Source organism: Cherax quadricarinatus, chromosome 42 (assembly GCF_038502225.1).
Source record: "Cherax quadricarinatus isolate ZL_2023a chromosome 42, ASM3850222v1, whole genome shotgun sequence".
Classification (NCBI taxonomy): Eukaryota; Metazoa; Arthropoda; class Malacostraca; order Decapoda; family Parastacidae; genus Cherax; species Cherax quadricarinatus.
Window position 1 is genome coordinate 6,803,127 of NC_091333.1, and position 27,500 is coordinate 6,830,626.

General features: G+C 47.5%; 1 protein-coding gene across 1 annotated transcript in view; it reads right to left on the reverse strand.

Annotated features, from left to right (window-relative positions):
• The window catches only part of ss (spineless), a 422,971-nt gene that overhangs the window by 302,413 nt on the left and 93,058 nt on the right, over positions 1 to 27,500 (reverse strand). Inside the window, 1 exon segment of the mRNA XM_070093151.1 lies at positions 1 to 151. This exon segment is cut by the window's left edge and continues 40 nt beyond it. Coding sequence (XP_069949252.1) covers positions 1 to 151 — 151 coding nt within the window.

Here is a 27,500-nt window from a genome sequence, read left to right on the forward strand (position 1 = left end):
TCTAAGGATAGACAGTCTATCCAGCTTGGAGAGGATATTCTGTTCAAAGGGTAGGAGACCAGCCAAGTTATCCAGCTCGGCGTTAAGACGCTCCCGGTGACGCTTGGACGGATTACTCTTTGTCTGACCCTCCTTCGGTTGTGGCTTTATACTGTAGGAAGAGAGAAAGGTGTTAGTTGTAGCTGACTTTATGGATGATGTCGTTGTTGGGAAGGTGAGAGAGGGAGAGAGAGAGAGCGAGAGAGAGAGAGAAAGAGAGAGAGAGAGAGAGAGAGAGAGAGAGAGAGAGAGAGAGAGAGAGAGAGAGAGAGAGAGAGAGAGAGAGAGAGAGAGAGAGAGGTGTTAGTTGTAGCTTGTTTTATGGATGATGTTGTTGTTGGGAAGCTGAGAGCGAGAGAGAGAGAGAGATCCTAGCTTGTAAATCAAGTCAGGAATTCTTAACCTAACCTTGTAAAACATTATTTAAAAAGAGAGAGAGAGAGATAGTACATGGGGATGTCAGCCCTCTTTCTTCCGCCCTGTATTCACCCCTCAATATCTCCATGACTCTCTGACACACTATGCCTCCCTCCTACCATTTTTCTCTCCCTTACTTCCTCCCTCCTTTTAATCCCCTCCCACCATCTCTTCTACCCTCTCTCCATCTCCCCTTCCCCATCCATGTTTCGTGACATCACGAGATTACTCACAGAAGAGACAGGCGGCAGCATCCAGATGTGAGGGGAATAAGAGTGGGAGAGAGAGGGGGAGACTGGGGGAGGGGAGACAGAAGGGGGATGGGGTGGACTAGTGACTGCACGCAAGAGAGGAAATCTATGACAATGTAATGGACAGATATTTGCATGACACAGATCTCTATTTTCACCAGAAGCTGCTGTCACCCTCTCTGTTTTTTGTCTCTCCATTCTCGTGGTGTTCCATCACACTCTGACAAGCAGCGGAGGGACTGTCTTCGTAGGTATATCTTCTTGTCTACAAAAAGAAAGAAGAGAGCTCCTTTAAGAAGGCCATCTTCTCGTCTTTAAAAAGATGGAAAAATCTTTTTTTTTTTAATTAATTAAGATTTCTTCCCCCGAGAATATATTATTTCTGTAATATTTCTTTTGCAAAATCGACTTATATATTTGTTTTTATATATACTTACAAACTAAAACTTTTAAAAAGTATTTTTTAAATGTAAGTTTTATATGGGAGGTGGATTTTTAAAATTCAGCTTTAAAATAGGCAACGTCAGTTTTTTTTTTAATTACGTGCTAATCACCGATTAAAAAGAATAATCTCTCTCTCTCTCTCTCTCTCTCTCTCTCTCTCTCTCTCTCTCTCTCTCTCTCTCTCTCTCTCTCTCTCTCTCTCTCTCTCTCTCTCTCTCTCTCTCTCTCTCTCTCTCTCTCTCTCTCTCACACACACACACACACACAAAATAGCCATTGTGAAAATATAGTGAATTTCCAAACAGCTTCTGTTGATGGTGATGCTGCCGCTACTACTACTACTTATACTGCTGCTCCTGCAGCTGCTGCTGCTGCTGCTCCTACTACCCCTCCTTCTCCTCCTCCTCTAAACTGTGCTCACCAGTATCATTCACCTCTGATACAGTTAACCACAAAACTGCCCTCCACTATCACTCTGGCTTTCATTTGGGGTGAGAGTTAGAGGCCGTACACATCCCGTGTGGTCAGCCCACTTTGTCAGTAGGGTGGATCCCCTGGTGTGATATACGGTGTGGTTCTGATGGTTAGTGGGCTAGCTAGTACACTGTGTGCACCAGTGTGTGATTCCTAGCTTGTTTTTTTTTTTTCAGCAGTGTTGGATACACTGACAGTGTTGGTATACTATGTGATGGTTACACAGTGGGAGCAAAAGCTAGTAGTGTTGTGTCTCTATCTCGTATACCATTTCACTGGATTGTGTTTCACTGTCATATTCCATCACACAGGATGGTGTTTCACTGTCATATTCCATCACACTGGATGGTGTTTCACTGTCATATTCCATCACACAGGATGGTGTTTCACTGTCATATTCCATCACACAGGATGGTGTTTCACTGTCATATTCCATCACACAGGATGGTGCTTCACTGTCATATTCCATCACACAGGATGGTGTTTCAGTCATATTCCATCACACAGGATGGTGTTTCACTGTCATATTCCATCACACAGGATGGTGTTTCACTGTCATATTCCATCACACAGGATGGTGTTTCACTGTCATATTCCATCACACAGGATGGTGTTTCACTGTCATATTCCATCACACAGGATGGTGTTTCGCTGTCATATTCCATCACACAGGATGGTGTTTCACTGTCATATTCCATCACATAGGATGGTGTTTCACTGTCATATTCCATCACACAGGATGGTGTTTCACTGTCATATTACATCACATAGGATGGTGTTTCACTGTCATATTCCATCACACAGGATGGTGTTTCACTGTCATATTCCATCACACTGGATGGTGTTTCACTGTCATATTCCATCACACAGGATGGTGTTTCACTGTCATATTCCATCACACAGGATGGTGTTTCACTGTCATATTCCATCACACAGGATGGTGTTTCACTGTCATATTCCATCACACAGGATGGTGTGTCACTGTCATAGTCCATCACACAGGATGGTGTTTCACTGTCATATTCCATCACACAGGATGGTGTGTCACTGTCATAGTCCATCACACAGGATGGTGTTTCACTGTCATATTCCATCACACAGGATGGTGTTGCACTGTCATATTCCATCACACAGGATGGTGTTTCACTGTCATATTCCATCACACAGGATGGTGTTTCACTGTCATATTCCATCACACAGGATGGTGTTTCACTGTCATATTCCATCACACAGGATGGTGTTTCACTGTCATATTCCATCACACAGGATGGTGTTTCACTGTCATATTCCATCACACAGGATGGTGTTTCACTGTCATATTCCATCACACAGGATGGTGTTTCACTGTCATATTCCATCACACAGGATGGTGTGTCACTGTCATATTCCTTTATACAGGTTGGGTTACGTTCATAGTCTGATGCATTAATGGTGTTGGGTTGAAGGGAGATAATGACAATTAGACACACATACAACATCTGGGTATCTTTATTGTAGACGTTTCGCCATCCAGTGGCTTTATCAATACATATTCAAGGACATGAATGGAAGACAGAAGAACTATGTACAAAAGATTAGGTAATCAGTCCCTCAGTCTTGGAGTTGGTGTGAAGAGCACCGTAGTCGTGAAGACTCTGGGGCACAGGCAAGAAGGCTGGTGCTTATATACTATCGTGAGGTGGAAAGGGACGGCATATTCACTGGTAAACAGGATTTCCTAGTGGAAGTAGGTCATACCCAAGGGATGGGTTGGTGGTAGTGGTAGTAGTCGTAGTAACCGTGAAGAAGGTTATGTAGATGTCCTGTGAACCAAGATTCCATGATGTTGCAGTGTCTGACAAGTTGTACATGAATGGTATACAATACCGACAAGATGAAGATTAGACATGTGCAACATCTGGGAGTGACTGTGGTTGAGTGGGTTGACTGTGGTTGAGTTGAGGTTGTTTTGGGTGATGATGTTGTTGTTATTGTTCTTCCTGTAGTTATTGTTGTTGCTGTTCCTGTTGCTGTTATTATTGCATGTATTGTGTTGTTGTAGCTGCTGCCTCCTGTCGCAGCTGTTATTTTTGTAGGTACTCTTGTGTTGTTGTTGTTATTGTGTGGTAGTGGTGGTGATAGTGGTGGTATTGGTGGTAGTGGTGGTGGTTGGGGTGGGAGTGATGGTGGTGGTACTAGGGATGGTAGCGGCATTCTCTGTGGAAAATTTCTTGCTGTCTAACCAGCTATCTATGTGACTGACTCAATGTCTGGCTGACTGGCTAGATCAGTGGCTGGCAGAACTGGCTGGTTGAACACATGGCTGGCCGGAAGACTTGCTGAGTAACTGGCTCACTCAGTGAGTGTGTCGCTGGCTGCCTGCTTGAGTAACTAATGTGCCGATAGCTGGCTTCATATATATATATATATATATATATATATATATATATATATATATATATATATATATATATATATATATATATATATATATATATATAGAAGCCTTGAGGGGTGGTTCGGAATCTAAGTTGTGGTAGTTGTTGTAACTGTGAGGGTTGTGATGGATGCTGTATGTGGTAGGGGTGGTGGTAGAGATGATGTGGTGGTGGTGGTGGTAGTGGTGATGGTGGTGATGATGGTAGTGGTGGTGGTGGTGTAGGTGGTAGTGGTGTTGGTGGTGGTGGTGGTAGTGGTGATGGTGGTGGTAGTGGTGGTGGTGGTGGTGATGGTGGTGGTGGTGGTGGTGATGGTGGTAGTAACGGTACTGTTGGTGATGGTTACGGCTGTTTAGACCAATTAGGAAGCAACGCCAAGCCTAATTACCCACGTCTTAGTTCACGTCTTGAAGAAGTACCTTTCCCAGGGGGGTAGGTACCTAGTCCAGGTGGGTAGGTACCTAGTCCAGGTGGGTAGGTACCTAGTCCGGGTGGGTAGGTACCTAGTCCAGGTGAGTAGGTTCCTAGTGCAGGTGAGTAGGTTCCTAGTCCAGGTGGGTAGCTACCTAGTCCAGGTGGGTAGGTACCTAGTCCGGGTGGGTAGGTACCTAGCCCAGGTGAGTAGGTTCCTAGTGCAGGTGAGTAGGTTCCTAGTCCAGGTGGGTAGATACCTAGTCCAGGTGGGTATGTACCTAGTCCATGAGGATAGGTACCTAGCCCAGGTGGGTAGGTACCTAGTCCAGGTGGGTAGGTATCTAGTACAGGTGGGTAGGTACCTAGTCCAGGTTGGTAGGTACCTAGTCCAGATGGGTAGGTTCCTTGTCCAGGTGGGTAGATACCTAGTCCAGATGGGTAGGTACCTAGTCCAGGTGCATAGATACCTAGTCCAGATGGGTAGGTACCTAGTCCAGGTGGGTAGGTGCCTAGTCCAGGTGAATTGATACCTAGTCCTGGTGAGTAGGTACCTAGTCCAGAAGGGTAGGTACCTAGTCCAAATGGGTAGATACCTAATTCATGTGAGAAGATATCTAATCCAGGTGGGTAGATACCTAGTCTAGGTGGGTAGGTGCCTAGTCCAGGTGGGTAGGTTCCAAGTCCAGGAGGGTAGGCACCTAGTCCAGGTGGGTAGCTACCTGGTCTAGAAGGGTAGCTACCTAGTCCAGGTGGGTTGATATCTAGTCCAGGTGGGTAGATACCTAGTCCAGAAGGGTAGGTACCTAGCCCAGATGGGTAGATACCTAGTCCATGTGAGTAGATACCTAATCCAGGTGGGGAGATATCTAGTCCAGGTGGGTAGGTACCTAGTCCAGGTGGGTAGGCACCTAGTCCAGGAAGGTAGGCACCTAGTCCAGGTGGGTAGGTGCCTTGTCCAGAAGGGTAAGTTCCTAGTTCAAGAGGGTAGGTTCCTAGTCCAGGTGGGTAGGTACCTAGTCCAGAAGTATAGCTCCCTATTCCAGATGAGTAGGTACCTTGTCCAGAAGGGTAAGTACCTTGTCCAGGTAGGTAGGTACCTAGTTCTTGGGTGAAGATGCTTATCACAGGAGAGGCACCTTGTTCAGACGGGAAGGGACCTAGCGAAGCGGGACTAGGAGATGATGATAGGAGACACACTGGAGGCTAGGAGATGACCAGGCAAGGCTAGGAGACAATGACAAGGCTAAAAGACGAGGACGATCCTAGAAGACGAGGCTAGATGAGGCTAGGAGACGAGGCTAGGAGACCAGACCAGTCTCCAGGGCAGGGACACTACCCACGCCAAGACCCAAATTACTCCGTCATTATTTCTTGGTCCGCTATTACCACGTCAGACACACACACACACACACACACACACACACACACACACACACACACACACACACACACACACACACACACACACACACACACACACACACACACACATACACTCACAACCACAGGTGACACAACCACCACAGGTGACACTCTCACAACCACAGGTGATGCACCCCTGCCAGGGTTTGCGTATTGACATGACAGCTACCCGGGTAGCGCTGACAGATGCGTGGACGACGCGCTACATGTGTTTTGCAAATGTGACTGACAAGCCAGGGAGGTGACAGATGTGCTGGGGGAAGAGGGTGGGCAGTGGGGGGGGCAGTACTTAGCTGGGATGGGCAAGTTTTGAGAACTGGACAGGGTATGGCAGGGACAGTTTCTAGCTGGGATGGGCGAGAGAATGGCCAATTAAATGGCCTTCTCTTGACCTTTGAAATAGCCTTAACTGGCCTGTTAATGGCCTTCCCTGACCTGTTAAATTCTCTTTAACTGACCCTTTCAGCGGTTTTCTATTGACCTGCTCAATGGCCTTTCCCGACCTGTTAAATATATTTGCCTGACATATTAACTGGCCTCCCCTTACCTGTTAGATGTCCTTCCTATGACCTAATAAATTGTTTTCCCTGGCCTGTTAAATGGCCTTCCTTGACATGCTAAATGGCCTTAACTGACCTGTTAAATGGTCTTCCCTGACCTGTTTTATTACCTTCGATTACCTGTTAAATGGCCTTAACTAACCTGTTACATAGTCTTACCTGACTTGTTAAATGGTCTTCCTTGACATGTTGAATGGCCTTAGCTTACATGCTAAATGACTTTCCCAATTAAATGCTCTTCCCTTACCTGTTAAATGTCCTGACCTGATCTGTTAAATGGCCTTCCCTGACCTGTTAAATGGCCTTCCCTGACCTGTTAAATGGCCTTCCCTGACCTGTTAAATGGCCTTCCCTGACATGTTAAATGGCCTTTCGTTACCGAAATGGTTTTTAAGTGAGACTGAAAGTCTCGTGGCAGGGTGAAAAGGCCAGGTACCTTTTCACTTTAACGAAGCTTCGGGTCGAGCGAAGAGTCGTTACGATGAAAGCTCTACAGAGGGCGAAACATCGAGATGTTGAAGCGTCTCCGCTTCCACCTCAGGAAACAGCTTGAATTCAAGCTCTACCCTGGAGTCTAGTCATCACCCTGAGCTTCACCAGCTCAAGCTCTACCCTGGAGCCTAGTCATCACCATGAGTTCCACCAGCTCAAGCTCTACCCTGGAGTCTAGTCATCACCCTGAGTTCCACCAGCTCAAGCTCTACCCTGGAGTTTAGTCATCACCCTGAGTTCCACCAGCTCAAGCTCTACCCTGAAGTCTAGTCATCACCCTGAGTTCCACCAGCTCAAGCTCTACCCTGGAGTCTAGTCATCACCCTGAGTTCCACCAGCTCAAGCTCTTCCCTGGAGACTAGTCATCACCCGGATCTCCACCAGCTTAAGCTCTCTACCCCGGAGGCTGGTCATCACCCTGAGCTCCACCAGCTTAAACTCTCTACCCTGGAGCCTAGTCATGACCATCAGCTCCACCAGCTCAAGCTCTCTACCCTGGAGGCTAGTCATCACCCCGAGCTTTACCAGCTCAAGCTCTCTACCCTAGAGGCTAGTCATCACCCTGAGCTCCACCAGCTCAAGCTCTACCCTGGAGTCTAGTCATCACCCTGAGCTCCACCAGCTCAAGGTCTCTACCCTGGAGCCTAGTCATGACCATCAGCTCCGCCAGCTCAAGCTCTCTACCCTGGAGTCTAGTCATCATCCTGAGCTCCACCAGCTCAAACTCTCTACCCTGGAGACTAGTCATCACCCTGAGCTCCACCAGCTTAAGCTCTGTACCCTGGAGGCTAGTCATCACCCTGAGCTCCACCAGCTTAGTCATGGAGCCTAGTCATGACCATCAGCTCCACCAGCTCAAGCTCTCTATCCTGGAGGCTAGTCATCACCCTGAGCTTCACCAGCTCAAGCTCTCTACCCTGGAAGCTAGTCATCACCCTGAGCTCCACCAGTTCAAGCTCTCTACCCTGGAGGCTAGTCATCACCCTGAGCTCCACCAGCTCAAGCTCTCTACCCTGGAGGCTAGTCATCACCCTGAGCTCCACCAGTTCAAGCTCTCTACCCTGGAGGCTAGTCATCACCCTGAGCTTCACCAGCTCAAGCTCTCTACCCTGGAGGCTAGTCATCACCCTGAGCTCCACCAGTTCAAGCTCTCTATCCTGGAGGCTAGTCATCACCTTGAGCTTCACCAGCTCAAGCTCTCTACCCTGGAGGCTAGTCATCACCCTGAGCTTCACCAGCTCAAGCTCTCTACCCTGGAGGCTAGTCATCACTCTGAGCTTCACCAGCTCAAGCTCTCTACCCTGGAGGCTAGTCATCACCCTGAGCTTCACCAGCTCAAGCTCTCTACCCTGGAGGCTAGTCATCACCCTGAGCTTCACCAGCTCAAGCTCTCTACCCTGGAGGCTAGTCATCACCCTGAGCTTCACCAGCTCAAGCTCTCTACCCTGGAGGCTAGTCATCACCCTGAGCTTCACCAGCTCAAGCTCTCTACCCTGGAGGCTAGTCATCACCCTGAGCTTCACCAGCTCAAGCTCTCTACTCTGGAGGCTAGCCATCACCCTGAGCTCCACCAGTTCAAGCTCTCTATCCTGGAGGCTAGTCATCACCCTGAGCTTCACCAGCTCAAGCTCTCTACCCTGGAGGCTAGTCATCACCCTGAGCTTCACCAGCTCAAGCTCTCTACCCTGGAGGCTAGTCATCACCCTGAGCTCCACCAGTTCAAGCTCTCTATCCTGGAGGCTAGTCATCACCCTGAGCTCCACCAGTTCAAGCTCTCTACCCTGGAGCTTAGTCATGACCATCAGCTCCACCAGCTCAAGCTCTCTACCCTGGAGTCTAGTCATCACCCTGAGCTCCACCAGCTCAAGCTCTCTACCCTGGAGCTTAGTCATGACCATCAGCTCCACCAGCTCAAGCTCTCTACCCTGGAGTCTAGTCATCACCCTGAGCTCCACCAGTTCAAGCTCTCTACCCTGGAGCTTAGTCATGACCATCAGCTCCACCAGCTTAAGCTCTCTACCCTGGAGCCTAGTCATCACCCTGAGCTCCACCAGCTCAAGCTCTCTACCCTGGAGCTTAGTCATGACCATCAGCTCCACCAGCTCAAGCTCTCTACCCTGGAGTCTAGTCATCACCCTGAGCTCCACCAGCTCAAGCTCTCTACCCTGGAGCTTAGTCATGACCATCAGCTCCACCAGCTCAAGCTCTCTACCCTGGAGTCTAGTCATCACCCTGAGCTCCACCAGTTCAAGCTCTCTACCCTGGAGCTTAGTCATGACCATCAGCTCCACCAGCTCAAGCTCTCTACCCTGGAGTCTAGTCATCACCCTGAGCTCCACCAGCTCAAGCTCTCTACCCTGGAGCTTAGTCATGACCATCAGCTCCACCAGCTCAAGCTCTACCCTGGAGTCTAGTCATCACCCTGAGTTCCACCAGCTCAAGCTCTACCCTGGAGTTTAGTCATCACCCTGAGTTCCACCAGCTCAAGCTCTACCCTGAAGTCTAGTCATCACCCTGAGTTCCACCAGCTCAAGCTCTACCCTGGAGTCTAGTCATCACACTGAGTTCCACCAGCTCAAGCTCTACCCTGGAGACTAGTCATCACCCTGAGCTCCACCAGCTTAAACTCTCTACCCTGGAGCCTAGTCATGACCATCAGCTCCACCAGCTCAAGCTCTCTACCCTGGAGGCTAGTCATCACCCCGAGCTTTACCAGCTCAAGCTCTCTACCCTAGAGGCTAGTCATCACCCTGAGCTCCACCAGCTCAAGCTCTACCCTGGAGTCTAGTCATCACCCTGAGCTCCACCAGCTCAAGGTCTCTACCCTGGAGCCTAGTCATGACCATCAGCTCCGCCAGCTCAAGCTCTCTACCCTGGAGTCTAGTCATCATCCTGAGCTCCACCAGCTCATACTCTCTACCCTGGAGACTAGTCATCACCCTGAGCTCCACCAGCTTAAGCTCTGTACCCTGGAGGCTAGTCATCACCCTGAGCTCCACCAGCTTAGTCATGGAGCCTAGTCATGACCATCAGCTCCACCAGCTCAAGCTCTCTATCCTGGAGGCTAGTCATCACCCTGAGCTTCACCAGCTCAAGCTCTCTACCCTGGAAGCTAGTCATCACCCTGAGCTCCACCAGTTCAAGCTCTCTACCCTGGAGGCTAGTCATCACCCTGAGCTCCACCAGCTCAAGCTCTCTACCCTGGAGGCTAGTCATCACCCTGAGCTCCACCAGTTCAAGCTCTCTACCCTGGAGGCTAGTCATCACCCTGAGCTTCACCAGCTCAAGCTCTCTACCCTGGAGGCTAGTCATCACCCTGAGCTCCACCAGTTCAAGCTCTCTATCCTGGAGGCTAGTCATCACCCTGAGCTTCACCAGCTCAAGCTCTCTACCCTGGAGGCTAGTCATCACCCTGAGCTTCACCAGCTCAAGCTCTCTACCCTGGAGGCTAGTCATCACTCTGAGCTTCACCAGCTCAAGCTCTCTACCCTGGAGGCTAGTCATCACCCTGAGCTTCACCAGCTCAAGCTCTCTACCCTGGAGGCTAGTCATCACCCTGAGCTTCACCAGCTCAAGCTCTCTACCCTGGAGGCTAGTCATCACCCTGAGCTTCACCAGCTCAAGCTCTCTACCCTGGAGGCTAGTCATCACCCTGAGCTTCACCAGCTCAAGCTCTCTACCCTGGAGGCTAGTCATCACCCTGAGCTTCACCAGCTCAAGCTCTCTACTCTGGAGGCTAGCCATCACCCTGAGCTCCACCAGTTCAAGCTCTCTATCCTGGAGGCTAGTCATCACCCTGAGCTTCACCAGCTCAAGCTCTCTACCCTGGAGGCTAGTCATCACCCTGAGCTTCACCAGCTCAAGCTCTCTACCCTGGAGGCTAGTCATCACCCTGAGCTCCACCAGTTCAAGCTCTCTATCCTGGAGGCTAGTCATCACCCTGAGCTCCACCAGTTCAAGCTCTCTACCCTGGAGCTTAGTCATGACCATCAGCTCCACCAGCTCAAGCTCTCTACCCTGGAGTCTAGTCATCACCCTGAGCTCCACCAGCTCAAGCTCTCTACCCTGGAGCTTAGTCATGACCATCAGCTCCACCAGCTCAAGCTCTCTACCCTGGAGTCTAGTCATCACCCTGAGCTCCACCAGTTCAAGCTCTCTACCCTGGAGCTTAGTCATGACCATCAGCTCCACCAGCTTAAGCTCTCTACCCTGGAGCCTAGTCATCACCCTGAGCTCCACCAGCTCAAGCTCTCTACCCTGGAGCTTAGTCATGACCATCAGCTCCACCAGCTCAAGCTCTCTACCCTGGAGTCTAGTCATCACCCTGAGCTCCACCAGCTCAAGCTCTCTACCCTGGAGCTTAGTCATGACCATCAGCTCCACCAGCTCAAGCTCTCTACCCTGGAGTCTAGTCATCACCCTGAGCTCCACCAGTTCAAGCTCTCTACCCTGGAGCTTAGTCATGACCATCAGCTCCACCAGCTCAAGCTCTCTACCCTGGAGTCTAGTCATCACCCTGAGCTCCACCAGCTCAAGCTCTCTACCCTGGAGCTTAGTCATGACCATCAGCTCCACCAGCTCAAGCTCTCTACCCTGGAGTCTAGTCATCACCCTGAGCTCCACCAGCTCAAGCTCTCTACCCTGGAGCTTAGTCATGACCATCAGCTCCACCAGCTCAAGCTCTCTACCCTGGAGTCTAGTCATCACCCTGAGCTCCACCAGTTCAAGCTCTCTACCCTGGAGCTTAGTCATGACCATCAGCTCCACCAGCTCAAGCTCTCTACCCTGGAGGCTAGTCATCACCCTGAGCTCCACCAGCTCAAGCTCTCTACCCTGGAGTGTCAGTAACCTCTCAGGGAGACGGACTCGACTTGAATATTTTTTATTGTATCTAATGAGATAATGTCTGGCTAGCCCACCGTCACACACACACACACACACACACACACACACACACACACACACACACACACACACACACACACCGAAATATATGCTCTCTTTAGTGACCCTCGTGTAGTCGACAGGATTCAAATCTAATTACCAAATAAAATCTGGGAGACTAGAGGCTGAGAGACTAGAGACTGAGAGAACATAAGAATGGAGAAGCACTACAGTAGTCCTACTGGCCCATATTAGGCAGCTCCTTATCAAAACTCACCCATGCATTTTTCCATTTTTTTCCCACAGCTACCCGAGAATTTACTCCCGCACCCACGACACAAATCACACCCAGCCCCTCCCACTCATATATTTGTCCAATCTCTTTTTAAAGCTACTCAGGGTCCTAGCCTACTCGGGAGACTGTTCCACGCATCCGCAACCGTATCTGAAAGCCAGCACTTACCTATGTTCTTTCTTAATCTAAATTAATCAGAATTAAATCCGTTACTTCTGTTCTTACCTCATTTCATATGCTTAATATTTTTATTAATATCGCCTCTGTTGATGTCTCATTCTACGTCTCTCAGCAGAGTGAAAGGTCAAGGCTTTCAGTCATTCTACGTCTCTCAAGAGTAAAAATTCACGGTTCTAAGTCTATTTTCGTATGGAAGATTCCTTATTCAGTGAATCAATTTTGTCATCATTCTCTATATGTTCTCCAATGCATGTATATCTATCCTGTAGTAAGGAGACCAAAACTGAGCTGTATAATCTAAGTGAGGCCTCACTAGTGATGTATACAGCTGGAAAATAACTGCTGGACTCCTGTTACTTATACTTCTTGATATGTAGGTAAGTGGTTCAGAGAACCGACAAGTTGATGGCCTGTCAGACACAGCAGCATCTTGGGATCTTGATGCAAGGAATTCTTCACTTGCCTAACCTATAGTCAGGACCTACTTTCACATGTAGATTTGTCTACTGTGATATCGCCTACGACTGCTTTTACTCACCTGTCTACAGTATATAAGCCACTTCTTGTCATAGGGACTGATTACCTCCCTCTGATCCTCACCATTCTTTGTATAGGACTGATGAAGCCACTGCGTGGCAAAACGTTTCCTCAATAAAGATACCTAAGTGTTGTACATGTGTCTAACTCATCTACTTCTTGATATAAATGCAAGTAATCTCTAAGCCTCATTGCGCTGGCTTAGGCACTGTTGTCTTGGCTTTAGATTTCTGCTTACCATGACTCCCAAGTGTTTTTCACATTCTATATAATCAAGCTCTACTTCACCTAGTTTATAACTTCGCTGGTTATTTTCATTCCCAAGGACCAGGACTTTACACTTGTCCACATTGAACTTCATCTGCCACTTTTCAAACCAAGACATTAATTTGTCCAAATCTTCCTGGAGTTCACTGGTATCCTCCTCAGAATCAATCATTCGCCCTATTTTTGCACCATCAGCAAATTTTCTCGTGTCACTTGTAATTCCTTCATCAAGGTCATTAATGTAAATTATAGACAACAATGGGCCTAAAACTGATCCCTGTGGGACGCCACTAGTGACTAATCCCCATTCAGAATTGACCCCATTAATGGAAACTCTCTGCTGTCTGTTGGTAAGCCATATCTCTATCCATGTTAAAACTGTACCTCCTATACCATGAGCTGCCACTTTTCTTCAATTGTCTTTCGTGAGGTACTTTATAAAAGACTTTACTGAAATCCAGATAAACAGCATCATATTCTTTATCACTGTCTACTGCCTCAGATGTTTTATTGAAGAACGTCAGTAAATTTGCCAGGCAGGAACGACCTCTCATGACTTCATACCGAGATTCATTAATCAAATTATGCTCGTCAAGGCGACATCTAATGATATCAGCTATAATTGATTGTAATAATTTGCTTACTATAGACGTCAGGCTGAGAGGATGTCAACTTTCTAAAGGAGAAATAAATAAAATAAAGCAAATTTACAGCCTAAGACAAAAACACAAGATAAAAAGGAGAAAAGAGATAAGAGCAAACAAGAGATAAGAACAAACAAGAGATAAGAGCAAACAAGAGATAAGAGCAAGCAAGAGATAAGAGCAAACAAGAGATAAGAGCAAACACGAGACAAGAGCAAACAAGAGACAAGAGCAAACAACAGACAAGAGCAAACAACAGACAAGAGCAAACAACAGACAAGAGCAAACAACAGACAAGAACATACAGGAGACAAGAGCAAACAAGAGACAAGAGCAAACAACAGAGAAGAGCAAACAACAGACAAGAGCAAACAACAGACAAGAACATACAGGAGACAAGAGCAAATAAGAGACAAGAGCAAACAAGAGACAAGAGCAAACAACAGACAAGAGCAAACAACAGACAAGAGCAAACAAAAGACAAGAACAAACAGGAGACAAGAGCAAATAAGAGACAAGAGCAAATAAGAGACAAGAGCAAATAAGAGACAAGAGCAAACAAGAGACAAGAGTAAACAAAAGACAGTCTCATTAACGCAACAATGTGAATTTCTCTCTTCTTCCTCTCTCTTCCGTCCTCTACCCCCCTCCCCCTCTCTCTCTCCTTCCTATCCCCAACCCCCTCCCTCTCTCTTCGTCTCTCTCCCCCTCTCCCTTCCATCCTCCATCCTTTACTAAACCTCCTTTCCTTCCCTTTTTCTTACTTCCTCTCGCCTCATGATTCTCATCTATTTGTGATTGCAAGGGTTGAGTCTCAGCTCCTGGGCCCTCTGATAAGTTATTATTTAATAACGAATTGCAGCTATGCCCAACTTATCCTGGGTTGGTCTACATTATCCTGGGTCAGTCTACATTATCCTCGGTCTGTCTACATTATCCTGGGTCAGTCTACATTATCCTGGATCAGTCTACATTATCCTGGGTCAGTCTACATTATCCTGGGTCAGTCTACATTATCCTGGATCAGTCTACATTATCCTGGGTCAGTCTACATTATCCTGGATCAGTCTACATTATCCTCGGTCTGTCTACATTATCCTGGGTCAGTCTACATTATCCTGGGTAAGTCTACATTATCCTGGGTCAGTCTACATTATCCTGGATCAGTCTACATTATCCTGGGTCAGTCTACATTATCCTGGATCAGTCTACATTATCATGAGCCAGTCTACATTGTCTTCGGAGAGGCTACATTCCCATAGGTCAATCTACATTATCATAGGCCTACTCACATCATCTTAGGCTCCACCAAGTAGGCCTAAAATATCTTGCTCATAATGTTTAGGCTGGCTGTTGACAGCCTAGTACAATTTCTCTTAGGCATATAATGTGGCTTTTAAAATGTAGACAGACGATATCTACAATGAACCATCAATGTTTCCCCCAGGTGAGTGCACACATATTCGTAGATATTCGTAATGTAGGCCTAATTTCTTTTCCCTCTCTCCCCATTGCCCTTTTCTATATGCAAATCCTCATTGTCCCCGTAATGGGATGACGGAATTGTCTGCATTAAAAATATTTGTTTTGTGTTGTGTATGAGATGGGTCATCCTGAGAGGTGGTCAGTCCCAAGTGATAGTAACTGCAGCTCTGCTGGAAGATGGTCAGTCCCAAGTGATAGTAACTGCAGCTCTGCTGGAAGATGGTCAGTTCCAAGGTGCAGTAACTGCAGCTCTGCTGGAAGATGGTCAGTTCCAAGGTGCAGTAACTGCAGCTCTGCTGGAAGATGGTCAGTTCCAAGGTGCAGTAACTGCAGCTCTGCTGGAAGATGGTCAGTCCCAAGTGATAGTAACTGCAGCTCTGCTGGAAGATGGTCAGTCCCAAGTGATAGTAACTGCAGCTCTGCTGGAAGATGGTCAGTCCCAAGTGATAGTAACTGCAGCTCTGCTGGAAGATGGTCAGTCCCAAGTGATAGTAACTGCAGGTCTGCTGGAAGATGGTCAGTCCCAAGTGACAGTAACTGCAGCTCTGCTGGAAGATGGTCAGCCCCAAGTGATAGTAACTGCAGCTCTGCTGGAAGATGGTCAGTCCCAAGTGATAGTAACTGCAGCTCTGCTGGAAGATGGTCAGTCCCAAGTGATAGTAACTGCAACTCTGCTGGAAGATGGTCAGTCCCAAGTGATAGTAACTGCAGCTCTGCTGGAAGATGGTCAGTGCCAAGTGATAGTAACTGCAGCTCTGCTGGAAGATGGTCAGTCCCAAGTGATAGTAACTGCAGCTCTGCTGGAAGATGGTCAGTCCCAAGTGATAGTAACTGCAGCTCTGCTGGAAGATGGTCAGTCCCAAGTGATAGTAACTGCAGCTCTGCTGGAAGATGTTCAGTCCCAAGTGATAGTAACTGCAGCTCTGCTGGAAGATGGTCAGTCCCAAGTGATAGTAACTGCAGCTCTGCTGGAAGATGGTCAGTCCCAAGTGATAGTAACTGCAGCTCTGCTGGAAGATGGTCAGTCCCAAGTGATAGTAACTGCAGCTCTGCCGGAAGATGGTCAGTCCCAAGTGACAGTAACTGCAGCTCTGCTGGAAGGTGGTCAGTCCCAAGTGACAGTAACTGCAGCTCTGCTGGAAGATGGTCAGTCCCAAGTGATAGTAACTGCAGCTCTGCTCGAAGATGGTCAGTCCCAAGTGATAGTAACTGCAGCTCTGCTGGAAGATGGTCAGTCCCAAGTGATAGTAACTGCAGCTCTGCTGGAAGATGGTCAGTCCCAAGTGATAGTAACTGCAGCTCTGCTGGAAGATGGTCAGTCCCAAGTGATAGTAACTGCAGCTCTGCTGGAAGATGGTCAGTCCCAAGTGATAGTAACTGCAGCTCTGCTGGAAGATGGTCAGTCCCAAGTGACAGTAACTGCAGCTCTGCTGGAAGATGGTCAGTCCCAAGTGATAGTAACTGCAGCTCTGCTGGAAGATGGTCAGTCCCAAGTCATAGTAACTGCAGCTCTGCTGGAAGATGGTCAGTCCCAAGTGACAGTAACTGCAGCTCTGCTGGAAGATGGTCAGTCCCAAGTGATAGTAACTGCAGCTCTGCTGGAAGATGGTCAGTCCCAAGTGACAGTAACTGCAGCCCTGCTGGAAGATGGTCAGTCCCAAGTGATAGTAACTGCAGCTCTGCTGGAAGATGGTCAGTCCCAAGTGATAGTAACTGCAGCTCTGCTGGAAGATGGTCAGTCCCAAGTGATAGTAACTGCAGCTCTGCTGGAAGATGGTCAGTCCCAAGTGACAGTAACTGCAGCTCTGCTGGAAGATGGTCAGTCCCAAGTGATAGTAACTGCAGCTCTGCTGGAAGATGGTCAGTCCCAAGTGACAGTAACTGCAGCTCTGCTGGAAGATGGTCAGTCCCAAGTGACAGTAACTGCAGCTCTGCTGGAAGATGGTCAGTCCCAAGTGATAGTAACTGCAGCTCTGCTGGAAGATGGTCAGTCCCAAGTGACAGTAACTGCAGCCCTGCTGGAAGATGGTCAGTCCCAAGTGATAGTAACTGCAGCTCTGCTGGAAGATGGTCAGTCCCAAGTGATAGTAACTGCAGCTCTGCTGGAAGATGGTCAGTCCCAAGTGATAGTAACTACAGCTCTGCTGGAAGATGGTCAGTCCCAAGTGATAGTAACTGCAGCTCTGCTGGAAGATGGTCAGTCCCAAGTGATAGTAACTGCAGCTCTGCTGGAAGATGGTCAGTCCCAAGTGATAGTAACTGCAGCTCTGCTGGAAGATGGTCAGTCCCAAGTCATAGTAACTGCAGCTCTGCTGGAAGATGGTCAGTCCCAAGTGATAGTAACTGCAGCTCTGCTCGAAGATGGTCAGTCCCAAGTAATAGTAACTGCAGCTCTGCTGGAAGATGGTCAGTCCCAAGTGATAGTAACTGCAGCTCTGCTGGAAGATGGTCAGTCCCAAGTGATAGTAACTGCAGCTCTGCTGGAAGATGGTCAGTCCCAAGTGATAGTAACTGCAGCTCTGCTGGAAGATGGTCAGTCCCAAGTGATAGTAACTGCAGCTCTGCTGGAAGATGGTCAGTCCCAAGTGACAGTAACTGCAGCTCTGCTGGAAGATGGTCAGTCCCAAGTGATAGTAACTGCAGCTCTGCTGGAAGATGGTCAGTCCCAAGTGACAGTAACTGCAGCTCTGCTGGAAGATGGTCAGTCCCAAGTGACAGTAACTGCAGCTCTGCTGGAAGATGGTCAGTCCCAAGTGATAGAAACTGCAGCTCTGCTGGAAGATGGTCAGTCCCAAGTGACAGTAACTGCAGCCCTGCTGGAAGATGGTCAGTCCCAAGTGATAGTAACTGCAGCTCTGCTGGAAGATGGTCAGTCCCAAGTGATAGTAACTGCAGCTCTGCTGGAAGATGGTCAGTCCCAAGTGATAGTAACTACAGCTCTGCTGGAAGATGGTCAGTCCCAAGTGATAGTAACTGCAGCTCTGCTGGAAGATGGTCAGTCCCAAGTGATAGTAACTGCAGCTCTGCTGGAAGATGGTCAGTCCCAAGTCATAGTAACTGCAGCTCTGCTGGAAGATGGTCAGTCCCAAGTCATAGTAACTGCAGCTCTGCTGGAAGATGGTCAGTCCCAAGTGACAGTAACTGCAGCCCTGCTGGAAGATGGTCAGTCCCAAGTGATAGTAACTGCAGCTCTGCTGGAAGATGGTCAGTCCCAAGTGATAGTAACTGCAGCTCTGCTGGAAGATGGTCAGTCCCAAGTGATAGTAACTACAGCTCTGCTGGAAGATGGTCAGTCCCAAGTGATAGTAACTGCAGCTCTGCTGGAAGATGGTCAGTCCCAAGTCATAGTAACTGCAGCTCTGCTGGAAGATGGTCAGTCCCAAGTCATAGTAACTGCAGCTCTGCTGGAAGATGGTCAGTCCCAAGTGATAGTAACTGCAGCTCTGCTGGAAGATGGTCAGTCCCAAGTCATAGTAACTGCAGCTCTGCTGGAAGATGGTCAGTGCCAAGTGATAGTAACTGCAGCTCTGATGGAAGATGGTCAGTCCCAAGTCATAGTAACTGCAGCTCTGCTGGAAGATGGTCAGTCCCAAGTCATAGTAACTGCAGCTCTGCTGGAAGATGGTCAGTCCCAAGTGATAGTAACTGCAGCTCTGCTGGAAGATGGTCAGTCCCAAGTGATAGTAACTGCAGCTCTGCTGGAAGATGGTCAGTGCCAAGTGATAGTAACTGCAGCTCTGCTGGAAGATGGTCAGTGCCAAGTGATAGTAACTGCAGCTCTGCTGGAAGATGGTCAGTCCCAAGTGATAGTAACTGCAGCTCTGCTGGAAGATGGTCAGTGCCAAGTGATAGTAACTGCAGCTCTGCTGGAAGATGGTCAGTCCCAAGTGATAGTAACTGCAGCTCTGCTGGAAGATGGTCAGTCCCAAGTGATAGTAACTGCAGCTCTGCTGGAAGATGGTCAGTCCCAAGTGATAGTAACTGCAGCTCTGCTGGAAGATGGTCAGTCCCAAGTGATAGTAACTGCAGCTCTGCTGGAAGATGGTCAGTCCCAAGTGATAGTAACTGCAGCTCTGCTGGAAGATGGTCAGTCCCAAGTGATAGTAACTGCAGCTCTGCTGGAAGATGGTCAGTCCCAAGTGATAGTAACTGCAGCTCTGCTGGAAGATGGTCAGTCCCAAGTGATAGTAACTGCAGCTCTGCTGGAAGGAAACCTTTGAAGCTGATGAACCCAGCTCAGGCTGACACTACTGAAGTCTCCCAGCTCAGGCTGACACTACTGAAGTCTCCCAGCTCAGGCTGACACTACTGAAGTCTCCCAGCTCAGGCTGACACTACTGAAGTCTCCCAGCTCAGGCTGACACTACTGAAGTCTCCCAGCTCAGGCTGACACTACTGAAGTCTCCCAGCTCAGGCTGACACTACTGAAGTCTCCCAGCTCAGGTTGACACTACTGAAGTCTCCCAGCTCAGGCTGACACTACTGAAGTCTCCCAGCTCAGGCTGACACTACTGAAGTCTCCCAGCTCAGACTGACACTACTGAAGTCTCCCAGCTCAGACTGACACTACTGAAGTCTCCCAGCTCAGGTTGACACTACTGAAGTCTCCCAGCTCAGGTTGACACTACTGAAGTCTCCCAGCTCAGGCTGACACTACTGAAGTCTCCCAGCTCAGACTGACACTACTGAAGTCTCCCAGCTCAGGCTGACACTACTGAAGTCTCCCAGCTCAGGCTGACACTACTGAAGTCTCCCAGCTCAGGCTGACACTACTGAAGTCTCCCAGCTCAGGCTGACACTACTGAAGTCTCCCAGCTCAGGCTGACACTACTGAAGTCTCCCATCTCAGGCTGACACTACTGAAGTCTCCCAGCTCAGGCTGACACTACTGAAGTCTCCCAGCTCAGGCTGACACTACTGAAGTCTCCCAGCTCAGGTTGACACTACTGAAGTCTCCCAGCTCAGGCTGACACTACTGAAGTCTCCCAGCTCAGGCTGACACTACTGAAGTCTCCCAGCTCAGACTGACACTACTGAAGTCTCCCAGCTCAGGCTGACACTACTGAAGTCTCCCAGCTCAGGCTGACACTACTGAAGTCTCCCAGCTCAGGCTGACACTACTGAAGTCTCCCAGCTCAGGCTGACACTACTGAAGTCTCCCATCTCAGGCTGACACTACTGAAGTCTCCCAGCTCAGGCTGACACTACTGAAGTCTCCCAGCTCAGGCTGACACTACTGAAGTCTCCCAGCTCAGGTTGACACTACTGAAGTCTCCCAGCTCAGGCTGACACTACTGAAGTCTCCCAGCTCAGGCTGACACTACTGAAGTCTCCCAGCTCAGACTGACACTACTGAAGTCTCCCAGCTCAGGTTGACACTACTGAAGTCTCCCAGCTCAGGCTGACACTACTGAAGTCTCCCAGCTCAGGCTGACACTACTGAAGTCTCCCAGCTCAGACTGACACTACTGAAGTCTCCCAGCTCAGGTTGACACTACTGAAGTCTCCCAGCTCAGGCTGACACTACTGAAGTCTCCCAGCTCAGGCTGACACTACTGAAGTCTCCCAGCTCAGGCTGACACTACTGAAGTCTCCCAGCTCAGGCTGACACTACTGAAGTCTCCCAGCTCAGGCTGACACTACTGAAGTCTCCCAGCTCAGGCTGACACTACTGAAGTCTCCCAGCTCAGGCTGACACTACTGAAGTCTCCCAGCTCAGGCTGACACTACTGAAGTCTCCCAGCTCAGGCTGACACTACTGAAGTCTCCCAGCTCAGGCTGACACTACTGAAGTCTCCCAGCTCAGGCTGACACTACTGAAGTCTCCCAGCTCAGGCTGACACTACTGAAGTCTCCCAGCTCAGACTGACACTACTGAAGTCTCCCAGCTCAGGCTGACACTACTGAAGTCTCCCAGCTCAGACTGACACTACTGAAGTCTCCCAGCTCAGGCTGACACTACTGAAGTCTCCCAGATCAGGCTGACACTACTGAAGTCTCCCAGATCAGGCTGACACTACTGAAGTCTCCCAGATCAGGCTGACACTACTGAAGTCTCCCAGATCAGGCTGACACTACTGAAGTCTCCCAGATCAGGCTGACACTACTGAAGTCTCCCAGCTCAGGCTGACACTACTGAAGTCTCCCAGCTCAGGCTGACACATTTTGACACAATGTATGGGGCCTGTCCATGTAATGTAATATGACAGTGAAAAAACCCCAGCAACACGTTGCTGATGTATTCAATTGCCATCAAATCTTCCCCCTTCCCTCTATTTAACCCCCTCCCCCCTTTTCTCCCCTCTCCCTCTCCTCCCCTCCCTTCCCCCTTGTATCACCAAGGTTAGGTTTATTGTAGCCAGGGCGACCGCAGACGACAATGAGCTCTAATTAAGTCTTCCTCTCGGGTCACTTTCCCACGACACGGCCTTGTCAGTCTCCGCACTCACGGAGACTTCCACTGGCGGAGACATTCTAATCCAGTGTCTCCTGGGACTTATCCAGTGTCTCATAGACTTATCCAGTGTCTCCTAGGACTTTTACAGTGTCTCTTAGAACTTATCCAGTGTCTCCTGGAGATTAGCCAGTGTCTCCTAGGACTTTCCTAGGATCTCTTAGGGCTTTTCCAGTGTCTCCTGGAGCTCATCCAGAACCTTGAAGCTTTGTTCACTGTGCTCTAAACTTTCTCCTGGACATGGTTCACAGTAGCAGTTAATATTTGACGTTGAACACAGTCGTATTAATAATAATAATAATAATAATAATAATAATAATAATATTAATAATAATAATAATTATAATAATAATAATAATCTTTATTTCTACAAGCACATGGCTCAACGTATACAGACCATAGCTGACATCAATGACATACTACTATATAGAAAGCCGCTTGTTATGCTGATTATTTCGGGCAAATTAGGTGAATTTTGTTCCCAGGATGCGACCCACACCAGTCGACTAACACCCAGGTACCTATTTTACTGATAGGTGAATAGGGGCAGCAGGTGTCATCAGGAAACACTTCGTAATTTTCACTCAGTCGCAGGTAACAGGTTCACAGTAGCAGTTAATAGCAGAAGTTGAACCCACTAGTAGGTAACAGGTTCACAGTAGAGTGACACTCGCAGCGTCGAGGTAGTGAGGTTCAAAGACGCTCTCAAGGTTCGAAAGGTTTACTGGGTTCAAAGGGTAATGGCCAGTAATATCACTGAGAACAAACAACTTGGGTAATTTCTAAGAACTTCGTAAGTTCAAAAAAGGTCTAGTAAGGGTTCAAAGAACTTTTACGAGGTTCAAGGAATACACTGAGTTCTAGAAAAAAGAATAACTAACTTCCGTGTTATGCTTAATTATCCAATTATGGATAACTGAGAGAGAGAGAGAGAGAGAGAGAGAGAGAGAGAGAGAGAGAGAGAGAGAGAGAGAGAGAGAGAGAGAGAGAGAGAGAGAGAGAGACAGACAGACAGACAGACAGACAGACAGACAGACAGACAGACAGACAGACAGACAGAAATAGAGAGACGGACAGAAACAGAGGGTAATAGAGACAGAGTAATATAGAGAGAGACAGCGAGAGACAGAGTAATAGAGAGAGAGAGTAATATAGAGACAGAGAGACAGAGTAATAGAGAGAGAGACAGAGTAATAGAAAGAGAGAGATGAATAAATGAGTGAAAGTGGTAGAGATATGAAAGGTTAAAGAGGCGTAGCCTCCCTAAATGAGATGAGGGAGAGAAGGGAGAGGAGAGAAATGGAAGGGAGAAGAGGAGAGGAGAGAGGTGAAGAGAGGGAAGGAGAGGAGAGAGAGAGAGAGGATGAGAATAAAGAGAAAAGAAAAAAGAATGAAAAAACGAGGACATTGGGAAAAAAATTTCATAATAATAATAATAATAATAATAATAATAATAATAATAATAATAATAATAATAATAATAATAATAATAAAAAATATTATTATTCATTATTATTATTATTATTATTACTATTATTATTATATTTTTAAGGGGTTACCCTTCTCCCCTTAGGGTAGTAGAGCTCCTAGGGGGCGGCGCCCCCTTAGGTACAAAAAACGCCCCTGGAAGTAATCAGGTCTTACCTCAATTAATATTAACTCTAATTTGATTCCTTAATAGAGGGAAGACCCACCCAGAAATTGACCCCTTAACCACCTCCCCTTCCCTTCCCCTTCCCTACCCCTTCCCTTCCCCTTCCCCCACTAGAAACAATCATAAAAATAATGGTCTTTTTCTCGGGAAATGACAGACAGGGCAGATTTTTAATTGATTTTTTTTCGATTAAATCCGTTTGATGGAATTTTTTTTTTTCATGATGTGAAATTTTTAATTCTCTGAAATTTTTAAATACAATGAAAGAATGCCGGAATAAACTCGGGGATACCCAGAAAGGTATTCCCCCTTTGTCCATAAGGTTATCCCACTCTAATTCAGTGATCTGAGAAAGGTATCCCCCACAGGATATATACAATGAACGGTATATATTCTGAGATGGAGGGATATATACGCTGAGAGTCGTATCCCTAAGGGATACTTAGAGGTTACGTGTAGCCTTAATGACCCTATTGTAGTCGACAGGCTTCAAACCCAATTAACCAACCAATAACCGTATCTCATTGTTCCACAATTCCCTTCTACCTGCATGATCCCAAAAGGTATCCCTCATTTTCTAGCCAGGAATACCTAAATTATCACACTTTTAATCAAAACTGTTCCTAAGTTTTAATTTTATGGATAATACGTAAGCTAGAAGTTAAGAAATGACAGAAAAATGGTTCGAACCTCAGTGACCCGTCGAGATACGTAATAAGATAACCATCTCACCCGCCGGAAGAGGCTTTCTCAAGGTATCGAACGGAAATCAGAGTCTGGAAGATTTGATGAACAGACTGGGAAAAACACGATTTTCCATTTCAATTGTTCCAGGAATTTGATGGGATAAGTCACTCTATTCTCTCCTTCCATCCTTTGATAAACTATCATCTCTTCTCCTGGGATAAACTACCATCTCCTCTCCCGGGATAAACCTTCTCCTCTCCCGGTAGAAGAGAACCCAGTCTTCGATGTGCCTCTTCCTCTGGGCTAACTATCCCTCCCACAAACACCACAAGAAAAGCGAAAAAATGAGCTTTTTGTTTTTTATAAACCCACTGTCACATAAACCACTTGCTCAGCTCCAGTGGGTGATGTATGCATGGGCCGTCTCGCCACTCAGGACACGGGCCCCTTGTGGCTAATCAGAACGCCTTGGAACCTTCCATTATAACACCCGGTTGATAGCCAGGGTATAAGTCATCCTCTTATGGACTTCTCAAATAGTTTGGGCGGAACGGGAGATAATTAATCCATTAAAATAGGTAGAGAGTGATTACTGTCTTCCAGGACTGAGCGAAGCTTTTGGGGAGAATGGGAGAAAGAGAGAGAGAGAGAGAGAGAGAGAGAGAGAGAGAGAGAGAGAGAGAGAGAGAGAGAGAGAGAGAGAGAGAGAGAGAGAGAGAGAGAGAGAGAGAGAGAGAGAGAGAGAGAGAGAGAGAGAGAGAGAGAGAGAGAGAGAGAGAGAGAGAGAGAGAGAGAGAGATGGAAAGTTCTCAAAATCATTTGAATTCGTAAATTCGTGGAGGTAGAGAATTTTTCGAAGTAGCGTGGACCTTCCTAAGTAGTGAAGACCTTTATAAGTAGCAAAGGCCTTTTCTAAGTAGTGATAACCTTTAGTAAGTAGTGAGAGCCTTTAGTAAATAGTGAGGAACTTTTATAAGCAGTGAGGGGCAAATCATCCCCCAATGATTTTAAAGATTCTCGACATTTTGAGAGTCCGAGGAAAAGGACTTGGAAGAGCGATACAAGACCTGACAGAGACGTACAAGTCCATGTGATCAATAGGCGGAGAGAGAGAGAGAGAGAGAGAGAGAGAGAGAGAGAGAGAGAGAGAGAGAGAGAGAGAGAGAGAGAGAGAGAGAGAGAGAGAGAGAGAGAGCTCAGCGCCGTACATAAATCCATAGGCGGTAATTTACTTGTCTCAGCTTCGAGATTAGTGGAGACCTGTATACACCAGCCCAGCCTCCGTGATGCTCTCTCTCTCTCCTTCACTCACTTTCTCTCACTCTCATATATATATATATATATATATATATATATATATATATATATATATATATATATATATATATGGATGGCAGAAATGGATGGAAATGGAAGCTGGATATGGAAAGGGATGATAGGCTGGATTTGGTAGACTGGATTCTTGGTACTGGAGCCTCAGTGTAGGATTTACAAAAGTTAATGAGGAGGAGGAGTAGGAGGAGGAGGAAGAGGAGGATCAAATCCTACATGGTAGTCCCTCCACATCGGATTTCTGAACTGGGATTTTCTGATCCTTAGAATCTAATAATCTTGGAGGCGATTAATGGGTGAACGTAATGCGTGTCCACGAGTGCCATTTCATTACGGACCCATGTCCAACCCCCGCCCCCCTTCCCCATGTCCAGCCCTCGGGGGTGCTTTATATCCACGAGGAAACGGGTGGTCGATAAATTATTTGACAGAATTATTGGTGATAATTCAAGAGAGCGTCTGTAAATTATTACTTAACCTTTCTCACATTAGTCTGAGTCAGCTCTCTCTCTCTCTCTCTCTCTCTCTCTCTCTCTCTCTCTCTCTCTCTCTCTCTCTCTCTCTTTCGCGTGTTTGCAAATATGAAAAAAATATCACAGTGAAAATAGGAGATAAAACCTAAGCGCCTGACGTGGTCAGTCCTTCAGCCTGGAAGAGTAAGTTCGAGGGGATCATTCCCTCAGCCTTGGAATGTTCATCTCCACAGCTTCGATTACCACTACTACCACCACCATTACTACCATCACTACTATCACCACTACTACCACCACCATTACTACCATCACTACTATCACTACTACCACCACCATTACTACCACCACTACTACCACCATTACCACCACCATCACTACCACCACTGCTACCACCAATACCACCACCATCACTACCACCACTACTACCATCACTACTACCACCATTACCACCACCATCACTACCACCACCACTACCTCAATTCTCATACGAGAGAGACTAACCATTCTAAATACATTGTCAAATTCTAAATGTATTGTCTAATTCTACATCAAACCAAACCCTCCCTCAATGCATCACCATCTATACAAATAATACAATCGCAGATACAATGACTCCTTTTACAGAGCGATGTATTAAAACTGTCAAGTCTGGTCACTACAAGAAAATACATCAGCTGGGTCTTGTCTTGACCAGTCATGTCTTTTCTGAAGTCTAGAGAAGTGAGCGCTTGCTTCACCAATACTAAGACAGGATGTTATCTTTTTCCTCTTTTTCTCTTTCCTGGTTTAACTTCTCTTACTTTTTCTCTTCCTGCTCCTCTTCTTCCTCCTCTTCCTCTTCATCATTCAATTCTCCTCTTCCTCTTTTACCACTTCTCCTCTCCCGGGATAAACCACCATCTCCTCTCCCGGGATAAACCACCATCTCCTCTCCCGGGATAAACCACCATCTCCTCTCCCGGGATAAACCTTCTCCTCTCCCGGGATAAACCTCCTCTCCAGGGATAAACCACCATCTCCTCTCCCGGGATAAATCTTCTCCTCTCCCAGGATAAACCTTCTCCTCTCCCGGGATAAACCACCATCTCCTCTCCCGGGATAAACCTTCTCCTCTCCCGGGATAAACCTTCTCCTCTCCCGGGATAAACCACCATCTCCTCTCCCGGGATAAACCTTCTCCTCTCCCGGGATAAACCTTCTCTCCAGGGATAAACCACCATCTCCTCTCCCAGGATAAACCTTCTCCTCTCCCGGGATAAATCACCATCTCCTCTTCCACAATGAACCACCATCTCCTCTCCCGGGATAAACCACCATCTCCTCTCCCACAATAAACCACCATCTCCTCCCCAGGGATAAACCTTCTCCTCTCCCGGTAGAAGAGAACCCAGTCTTGTTATTTACCGCTTCTCGTTTTACTCCTCCTTCACCTCTCCTCTTCCTCATTCTCCTCCTCTCCTACACTAGTTCCTGGATCCCCTTCCTTGCCTCCCCATTCTCATCACCATCCTTCCCAACACCCCTCCCCAACAATATTCCCCAACAACCCTCGCCATTTCCCCCTCACCAACAATAGCCCCTAAAAACCCTTTTCAGCATCCTTCCCAAAAATTCCCCAACAATAACCCCTAACAATCCCCACCAACAATAACCCTTAACAATCCTCACCAACAATAAC